Raw genomic sequence first — 10,709 nt, 5'->3', positions numbered from 1 at the left:
GTGTTCTGACGTCTTTCCGCAGTTGAAACAACATTTCTTTTAGTGTTCATTCATGTTTATTTCGTGCTTATCAATGAACTACAAGGAAGAGATACTTGTTTCACGAGCAGCTTTAACTGAGGCGTTACAGCGATCACGACCAGTGTTAGGAGTAACGCGTTACAAAAGTAATGCATAACAGTAACATATAACTTTTTGCTGTAACGCAGTAGTGTAAGGCATTACTAATACATTTTCAGTAATATTTTACCTGCTACATGTTCAATAACGCTTGCGTTACAACACACTTTTAGCCCAAAATGTAATTGTTCCAACAAAAAAAAAAAAACGCCTCAGTTAAAGCTGCTTGTGAACCAATTATCTCTTCCTTGTAGTTCATTGAGAAGCACGAAATAAACATGAATGTGTGGTGTCCAAGTTTGTAAATAAAGACTAAATGACAGCTTGCGCTGGCCTCTAGAAAAGCGCCTAATTAAGGCTTAAGGCTCTGTCGTTTCAAAGAATAGCACAACGGCAAGCGGGTAGAGTATAAACAACTCCGCAAATGGACGAGGCGTACGGGCAGTCAGCGAAGGTTCGCGCTGCGGAGCCAAACTAAAGTATAAACAAGGCTTAATGAATGCAGATGGCAGAAGAAGACTGTACATTTGCGAGATGGACGTATGCGCAATACTTAGAGTTTGTCAGAGACAAGGACAAGAAGAACGTAATAGTCAAATGCAAATGCAGACAACCTTTGTCTAAAACAGAAAGAACTATCAACGTCGCGAAATAGCACTAGCAATTAAAAAAAAAAAAACATCTCTTGCACTTTGTGCATGACGGTTTTGTGTTGTGAACCTTTTGAATTTAAAGAGAATAAAATAATAACAATAAGAAAAGAACAAGCGTGCATCTTGTCATGGCATTAGAGTTTACATACAGTTCTGTTGTGTCTAATATGAATAGACCCAAGCTAATCCCAGATTTTGCCAGATAATCACTTTACCTCTACCATACTTTTAACAGGCCTGGATCGTTTGTGATTCAGTCTGTCTTCATTTCTTGAATTGTCTTGAGCCTTCACTTTGCCAATTATATGCTATATTATTAGTAGCCTGGATAGCCCACAGTCATTATGCTACATCATATCGCCTTCTACTGGATGTAAAATGCTCTGTAGTACTTTGTCATAGAATGTTAAGTTCTACTTCTGTAGTTATTTTGGTGAAAGTAACTCAAGAGTAATACAGGAGTAATGTAACGCATTACAATTCTAAGAAAGTAATATTGTAAGGTAAAGAATTACTTTGAAATAACAAGTAATCTATAATGTATTACAGTTTGGAAGTAACTTGCACAACACTAATCACGACACATTAAAGAGCCACAAAACGGTATTTATTGTTTAACAATACCACAACAACAGCAATACAAAATGGCCTCACCCCCCCCTTATTTAATATTCTCGGAGGAAGGGTTTATGTAAATATTGAGGCTGCTGATGTCCCCAACCCTGGAGGAATGTCTGTAGTCGCTTACCGGCCGTTTGCTGTAGTCCTTAGAAACTGATTTCTTTAAAAGCAAATATCTCCCTTTGCTTTAAACTTTGAACGTTGTAACTTTGCAGATGTTGTTTATGCTCAAGCAGCAACATTACACGCTAGCTAAAGTTAGAATAGTGAAATCGTGGTTTTTCCACCCCTTTAATGAAAATTAAACTGACTTGGAAATACCTGTTTTATTGCACACCTTCTAGCCAATCGGAATCGAGTATTCAGACAAACCATGATATAATTAGTACATGATTTAAGTTAAATAAAATAATGTTTAACCATTATCTACATAAAAGCCAGTAGCAAATTCCCGAAGGACTGGCCAAGATAAAGCTATTCTCGGCAGGTACGTGAATGGCGCCGAATGGCGGCTGACGTCCAGGAGGTCAAATCTCTGAAAACGTCTAAACTTATTTTTAAAATGGCGCTATGTCTATTTATGAATCGCATATATGAGGTCTAAATATCTACACCTTTGTAAAAAAAAAAACTCTTAAAACTACATTCTGTGACACAATAGCAGTAGTATTTGTAAATCTGCCATGACACTCACTATGAGAAACAATAGTATCCAGCAAGTGAAGTGATCCAAATGGTGAAACGGTTCCCGTGGTGATACTGGTAGAATATCTCATGGCTGAAAAGACCTTTCAGATTTGAGGACCAGAAGTAACTGTTGTGTGTATATTTTTTATCCACTAGACCCCTGAATGTGTGCTGTGGTATCTGGCACCAAGATGTTAGCAGCAGATCCTTTAAGTCCTGTAAGTTGCAAGGTGGGACCTCCATGGATCAGACTTGTTTGCTCAGCACATCCCACAGATGCTCGAATGGATTGAGATCTGGGGAATTTAGACGCCAAGTCAACACCTCAAGTTCGGGCGCATTACCCTGCTGAAAGAAGCCACGCTTTCCCAGCAAACTTGCTCCATGGTCCAGTTTTGATGCTCACATGCCCACTGTTGGAGCTTTCAGCGGTGGACAGGGGTCAGCATGGGACCCTGACTGGTCTGCGGCTATACAGCCCCATACGCAAAACAAACTGTGATGTACTGTGTATTCTGACACCTTTCTATCAGAACCAGCATTAACTTTTTGAGCAATTTGAGCTACAGTTGCTCGTCTGTTTGATCGGACCACACGGCCTTCACTCACCACGTGCATCAATGAGCCTTGACCCTGTCGCCGGTTCACCACTGTTCCTTCCTTGAACAACTTTTGATAGATACTGACCACTGCAGACCAGGAACAGCCCACAAGAGCTGCAATTTGGGAGATACTCTGACCAAATCGTCTAGACATCACAATTTTGCCCCTGTCAAACTCGCTCAAATCCTTACGCTTGCCCATTTTTACTGCTTCTAACACATCAACTTCGAGGACAAAATGTTCAATTGCTGCCTAATATATCCCACTCACTAACAGGCGCCATGATGAAGAGATAATCAGTGTTATTCACCTCAACATACATACATACGCACAACAGTAAGATGTTGACTAAAAATATTCACAATTCATCATGAAATATGCTAAATCATTATATATTTTAAATCATTATTAATGGCATTTATATACAGTATTGTATATATATAACTTTTACAGAAGCTAGGAATTATTGGATTGATGAGAAATTCAAACTATAGACAGTAACCTGTGTGAATGGTCCTATTCTGTGCCTAAGCTGGACTGGCATAGCAGCAAGATGTTTACTTGTTAGGGTGTACTGACGTAGGCAGCCAACTAGCATATTTCTATTGAACTGCAGTGGCAGTAGATTACGACTTAAATTGTGTCTATTCCTTTGTCACGATTTCATCTATTTTGTCCAACTTGTCCTTCACCCTCACATTGTGGCTCATAGTAGACTATGCACATGTGTCAGAAAAATCAATGGAGATGTATTGATCACCCATCATTTGAGGCTAGAACATCAATCACACACGCCGCGCAGTATGGCTTCACAAAAATGCCATGGTCAGAGGAAAATTTCAAGTGACAGAAAGCATTTGGGTGAAAGGCATTTTTCTAAAATACTGAAACCGTGTTATTAGCTGTACTAGTCATCTAGAAATTAAAGGGTTAGTTCACCCAAAAATGAAAATAATGTAATGTATTACTCACCCTCATGCCGTTCCACATCTGTAAGACCTCCGTTCATCTTCGGAACACAAATTAAGATATTTTAGTTGAAATCTGATGGCTCAGTGAGGCCTGCATAGCCAGCAATGACATTTCTCTCTCAAGATCCATTAATGTACTAAAAACATATTTAAATCAGTTCATGTGAGGACACAGTGGTTCAATATTAATATTCTAAAGCGGCGAGAATATTTTTGGTGCGCCAAAACCCCCGAAATAATGACTTATATAGTGATAACCAATTTCAAAACACTGCTAAAGGAAGCTTCAAACTGTTATCAATCAGCAAGTCGAATCATGATTTGGATCACGTGTCAAACCACCAAACTGCTGAAATCACGTGTCTTTGGCGCTCCGAACCGCTGATTCGACTCACTGATTCATAATGGTTCGAATCTTCATGAAGCTGTGTTTTGAAATCGGCCATCACTATATAAGTCGTTATTTCGGTTTTTTTGGCACACCAAAAATGTTCTCGTTGTGAGTATTAATATTAATATTGAACCACTGAACTCACATCAACTGATTTAATTAACCGTCACCGTCCCGCTGGCGGGACACCTGGCACTCTTTTTTTGATCGCCTTTTTTCGTATCATATATTTTAGTAATTATCATAAATTAGGTATCATTCGAAAGCTTACGAACTCAAAATTCATCCCGTGAAAAACGTTTTGAAATTGGACGTTGCGTTACCATGGAAATGGTACTTTAAATTCTTCTAGCGGGCTCGTCCCCTAGTGGGCGGTGTCATGTTTCATATTACAACATTTATTTGTTTATCATAAACTACTTTATAATCAAAATCTTTTCTAATCTTGACAAAACACATATAATCGGAAAGGTCTGAGTCTCAAGGTTCCATATTTGGTGACCGTTTTGTGATGGAAGTCACATTTGGACAGAAATGTACAGGAAAATGCATTAAAAAAACAATCAATGGAATTTCAATGACACCCAGTGGTTATTTTTGGTATAGCGCCTAAACAAAATCTCGTGGGAACTTCAATTTTTGTGATATCAACTTCAACTTTGGAACACAACTTGGTTAGACGTATGGCTTTGATTTTATAGTATTTTTAGATTAAAACATTTTTGTAAAATATATATTTTATATAAAATAAAAAATATTTAGTTCAGTATTTTTGATTTACAGTATTTTTAAACTTCCATAATTTTTTCATACTTTCATATTTTGAATTGCTTTCGAGTGTCTGCAAGACCAAGTGTCTGCAAGACCAAACTTAGGTCTTTATTCCAAAGCATTCTTGAATTACACCCTCTTAAGTTTGGATAGTGCATTTTCATGTGTATTCTCAAAAAGGGGGGTGACAGTTAAGGGGTTTTAAATATGTTTTTAGTACATTAATGGATCTTGAGAGAGGAAATGTCATTGCTGGCTATGCAGGCCTCACTGAGTCATCAGATTTCAACAAAATGTGTTCCGAAGATGAACGGAGGTCTTACAGGTGTGGAACGGCATGAGGGTGAGTAATAAATGACATAACTAACACTTTAACGTACACATCATAAAAAAGCTGGGTTGTTTTAACCCAAATATGGGTCAAATATGGACAAACCTAACCGTTGGGTTAAAAATGTAATGAAAAAAATATAACCCAACAGCTGGGTTTGTCCATATTTTACCCAAATTTGGGTTAAAGTGTTGAGTGTATATGTAAATGTCACCCTTTTCCTTTTCAAGTATCATTCACGGATCAATGCCACTGAGCCACAGTATAATGTCTAATTAAATCAAACTACGGCCCCTCTGATACGCATAGAATATATTTATAGCACGCACCATTTGTTCTTCAACCACTGTGTCTCCTGTAGTCCTGTGACAACTCATGCGTATAGATGGAAGGTTTCCAAACTTTAGCTTCCTTTCATCTTTTTCACTTGGCCCCTGTTTGAAAGACAAAGCAGACACATTTTTAGAAGCTTAATTACTGTTATGGAGGGGATTTTAACAGCATAGACCCAGGCAGGTCATTCAACACCGACTGAAACTCAATACAGCTGCTTCATATCTAATAATTGCTGTGACTACATATCTTCACGTAGTGTTACACATTTTAAATCACACTTCATACATGGCTCCCCAGGCCAATGTAATAAAAACAAGGACCCACTGCTAACACTGCATGGCAAAGTGCTAAGCAATTTTATGGTTTCTTATACCCTGTAAAATATTTGCAAGTAATGTAGTACATATAAGGCTTAGTGCCAAGTCACATTTACTGTATAATGTATTGACTGCTGCCAGTCATAAAAAAGTCAATATACAGAGGACCTTGTTGACACTGGCTCAAGTGCAGCTGACACTGTTGGTGCCTTATTTACAACATTGAGGATTCAAGTCACACCTACTGATTACCAGTATAGATATATTCATTATGATCTGTTTTAGTCTTGCATATAAAAATGTGTTACATACTGTAAACTTAAGACTGTAGCATTCTTTATTGTGTTGAGACCGCAAGGGTTTTACATTTGTGACCCTGAACCACAAAACCAGTCATAAGTCACACGGGTTTATTTGTGGCAATAGCCAACAATACATTGTATGGGTCAAAAATAATCTTTTATGCCAAAATTCATTAGGATATTAAGATCATGTTCCATGAAGATATTTTGTAAATCTTCTACCGTATATATATATATATATACATATATATACGTATATATATATATATATATATATATATATATATATATATATATATATATATATATATATATATATATATATATATATATATATATATACATATATATATATATATATATATATATATATATATACATATATATATATATATATATATATATATACATACATATATATATATATATATATATATACATATATATATATATATATATATATATATATATATATATATATATATATATATATATATATATATATATATATATATATATATATATATATATTAGTAGTAGTCATATGCATTGCTAAGGACTTCATTTGGACAAAAAGGCGATTTTCTCAATATTTAGATTTTTTCACTCTCAGATTCCAGATATTCAAATAATTGTATATCTGCGAAATATTGTCCTATCCTAACAAACCACGCATCAATGGAAAGCTTATTTATTCAGCTTTTATGTGATGTAAAAATCTAAATTTCCAAAAATTGACCTTTTTTGTGGTTTTGTGGTCCATGGTCACATTTATGATGTATTATTTATTATTATTATGATTTATTAAAAAAAATGGATTTTAATGGGAAAAGAATACAGTAAAATACAGTACAATAATAAAAATGGTTAAATGGTTTACTGTAAGTCACATTATACAGCACAAAAATTTTATTAAAACACAATTTTACTGTAAAATATTTTAGGAATAAAAGTATGGATTTTAATGTTGTATTTCATTTGGCATTACGTATGGCATATAATTACATTAGACTAAGTTCCCTGTTAGGGTTATACATTTGACATGTGGTCAATATATTTATTGTCTATATGGCTACTCATAAATGTACGGAACATAAACTTGATAGAGAGAGAGTTCCTGCTGAAGTTGATCTGCTGCTGCCCTTGCTGATGTACAGACCAATCCAATTAGGTTTCACCTCTAGGCTGTGATGCAGTTCGTGCTTCAGACGATCCATTTCGTCCACACACACAGACACACACGCGCGCTCAGTGTCACTCTGCAGCTCCACACACAGTGCGCGCGCCCTCTGCTTTTACGCGTACGACATCTGCAGACATCCCGACTCACCGTATCAAGCCATCGATGGAGGCAGCGCTCTTAGTGAGGCAAGGGGAGCTCTTTCAGTGACAGAAATGTCCCGGTGTACTGTGAGATCTGAACAAAATGTGGAACACATGTCCGGTCCTAACTGAAGCCTCGTTTGAGAGCTGGGAATCTTAAAGGAAACCCGCAGACGCCTTTTCTCCCGTTTGCGCACACAGCGGTTTGTATATGCAAACGGTGGTTCACTTCAGGAAGGTAAGAAATATAGTTTGTTTGTTGCATTGGCAGAAACATTGTTATGGCAAGTCGTGATGCCTGGACGTCACTTGTTTGAGTGGAACAGCTGAGATGAAGTCAAAGGAGATTTGCTTTTTTAAAATAGCAAGGCTGCAAAGTTAAATGCATTGCAAAAACATAGAACGGGTTTAATATACACTGTGGTACAGATGGACGCACAAGTTATAAACGTAGATATTCTGCTTTTATATATACACTGTTTGGGTTTGCAGTTTGTATGTATGATTTGTAACCCTGTGAACCCTATAACCCTAAAATATTTCTAAATGATCTAGTTTCTTTAGTCAAAAATAGTGTTTAATATGACAGAATTAACTTGACTACAATATTATACTAATGAATATCATATTTAAGAGATCAGAAATAACATAAAATATAGCTTTTTTGTGCTGTTAATGCCATTAAATGCAATTAAATTAGTTCAATGTGTGCAGCAAAAAACAAAGATAGAGCAGTAGTGTATAGTGTACAATAAAACAATAATTTTTGCAGTTTTTGTATGTTTTATTATTTGATTTAGAAAGAAAAAGGAGAACTGCATGTTCTGTATAATGACATCCTTTATATCCCCTAACATATCGGCTTACATTAGACTCCTGAACCTAACCTTGAAATGATAGAAGGCCAATGATGAATATTGAATGTGGCAACAAGATAATGTGTGTGTTAATTATGAATTCTCTTTAAACAAGATGTGCCACGATTCTCTTAACTTAGGCTTTGGTGAAGCGTATACCAGAGCTTAAGCTTCTTTACATACAGGGCAGGCTTGGTTGGTGATATGTAAATGGTATCTAATGCTTCCAAATGTACTTTGCAAAACGCATACAGTACAATCGAAAATTATTCTTAATGGATCTCAGAGGAAGGGCATTTCCTAAACAATTGTGCACTGCATGAACAAAAAAATGTAATTTCACACAACGTGCAAGGTGGAAACAACAGGTGCATTCTGTGCATGATCAGAACATTTACTTCAGATATTCCAGCATCCTTTCTCTTGTGTCTGTCTTCGCAGCCATGGAGGGACTCGTCTAAGGAGGACCCAACATAATTGTCTTTTTCCAGTTGTCTTCTGGTTGATTTTCATCTTTACACCTCTTCCTGGCAAGAGTCGCCCGTCTCCCTGAGCACAATGGCAGAGAAGACTGGACTGGGGGTTCCGAAACCTGGAGGCAGATCTGCGACTTCGCTTCCACCTGAGCCTATCGAGATCATCCGGACCAAGGCCCGCTCCAGGAGGGTCCGCATCAACGTCGGGGGCCTCAACCACGAGGTCTTATGGCGGACCTTGGACCGGCTTCCCAGAACCAGATTAGGCAAGCTCAGAGACTGTAACACCCACGAGTCACTAATGGAAGTCTGCGACGACTACTGCCTGAATGAGAACGAATACTTCTTCGACAGACACCCTGGTGCGTTCACGTCCATCTTAAACTTTTACAGAACTGGAAAGCTTCACATGATGGAGGAAATGTGTGCTCTGTCTTTCGGGCAAGAGCTCGATTACTGGGGCATTGATGAGATCTACCTGGAGTCGTGCTGCCAGGCTCGCTACCATCAGAAGAAAGAGCAGATGAACGAGGAGCTGAGGAGAGAGGCAGAGACTCTGAGAGATAGGGAGGGAGAGGGGGAATTTGATAACACCTGCTGCTCAGACAAGAGGAAGAAACTTTGGGACCTTTTGGAGAAGCCAAGTTCCTCAGTTGCTGCTAAGGTAAGGTGTTGCGGTACACCTTGCGGTACAGTCTGGGCCTCCTGGGGTGTCTGACAAGTCCCCGATAACCATTTTCATGCAACATCACAAGCCCTTCTTATTAATGATGAAGTGCAGTTCAACTTCAGTGTGTGCTCTGTTTTGTCAGTACATTTGGTTGATTCAGAGTAGCTCTGTTCCAGAACCGAGTGAGCTACCGGTTCCTCGCATTTTATACAGTATTCTAATCTGTGAAACCTCATAAATGACTGCTTTGGAACAATCTACATTGGCTTTACTGCGTGGGAAACTCAACTTTTGAGTTTTCAAGAGTTTGATGTTAGTGTTGCTAAGCTAACAGAACAATAGGCGTACTCTAATAAGCATAAATACTGCCTTCTGTTTTGTTCTGTTCCAAAGTTTAGTACTTCTTTCACTACTAAGACAGCTGCCTCCTAAGGATCTCATAAGGGACCGATTTGGAACACTCTTCATGGGCAGCTCTGCACTGGAGACAGTAGCTGTGTCTCATTTCAAAGGCAGCGTCCTTCAGAGGTCACATTTGTCATTTGCATACATCATCAAAGATTGTTTCTTTTCAGAAAAGTAAAAATTATAATTTGGACCGTTATTCCATGTGAAGCAAAGTTTTTTGATGACTTTGACAGCCTATTGACAAGATATGGGGCCGACAAATGCGACCTCCAGAGGACGCAGCTCGAAACAAAACAGCTTATTTTGACGTGCTAATCGTTGACGTTAGCATGTTGCTAAGCTAAAGCACAATAAAGGTGCAGTCACATTTACCGCTGTTCAGTGAATTTCCACAGGCGAAAAGTCAGTTGCAGTCATGCAATAGGAATCAACGCGATTGGGAATTTCATGTGAAGGCAAAATAATAATTTCCAATGTGTTCATGTAAATTCACTTCATTGACCAACAGAAAGCTGTTTGGTTTGACAGTTACTTCTGTGTGAACTGTGCTTTATGCATCGCTACACTATTTACAATGGACCTTTTTATCTGTAAAATTGCGCTAATGTGACTGCACCTTAATAAGCATGGAAACATAATGCTAACAAATATTGTGCAACCGGGAAATCTTTGATTGTAAAAAAATAATAATTTCAGAATCCATACGTACAATGACCTACTGTGCATTCTTCCATAAAAAGAAGCAGAGCCAAAGCTCAACCAAAACAATGTTCTTCTGCTTATTTCCTAACCCCTTTAATGACCAAAAGTTACATAGAGTAACTTTAAAAAAAGAAATACATTATAAATACAGTATATATATGAATTTTGCT

General features: G+C 37.5%; 1 protein-coding gene across 1 annotated transcript in view; it reads left to right on the top strand.

Annotated features, from left to right (window-relative positions):
• The first annotated feature begins 7,326 nt into the window (after positions 1–7,326).
• The window catches only part of kcnb2b (potassium voltage-gated channel subfamily B member 2b), a 139,914-nt gene continuing 136,531 nt past the window's right edge, over positions 7,327–10,709 (top strand). The window contains exons 1-2 of the mRNA XM_079806940.1: positions 7,327–7,664; positions 8,725–9,423. Coding sequence (XP_079663066.1) covers positions 8,842–9,423 — 582 coding nt within the window. The 5' untranslated portion in view covers positions 7,327–7,664; positions 8,725–8,841. The remainder of the gene's footprint in view (positions 7,665–8,724; positions 9,424–10,709) is intronic.

The sequence above is a fragment of the Gobio gobio genome, assembly GCF_949357685.1.
Source record: "Gobio gobio genome assembly, chromosome: 23".
In the NCBI taxonomy this organism is placed as follows: domain Eukaryota; kingdom Metazoa; phylum Chordata; class Actinopteri; order Cypriniformes; family Gobionidae; genus Gobio; species Gobio gobio.
This window is presented reverse-complemented; position numbering and strand designations above follow the sequence as displayed.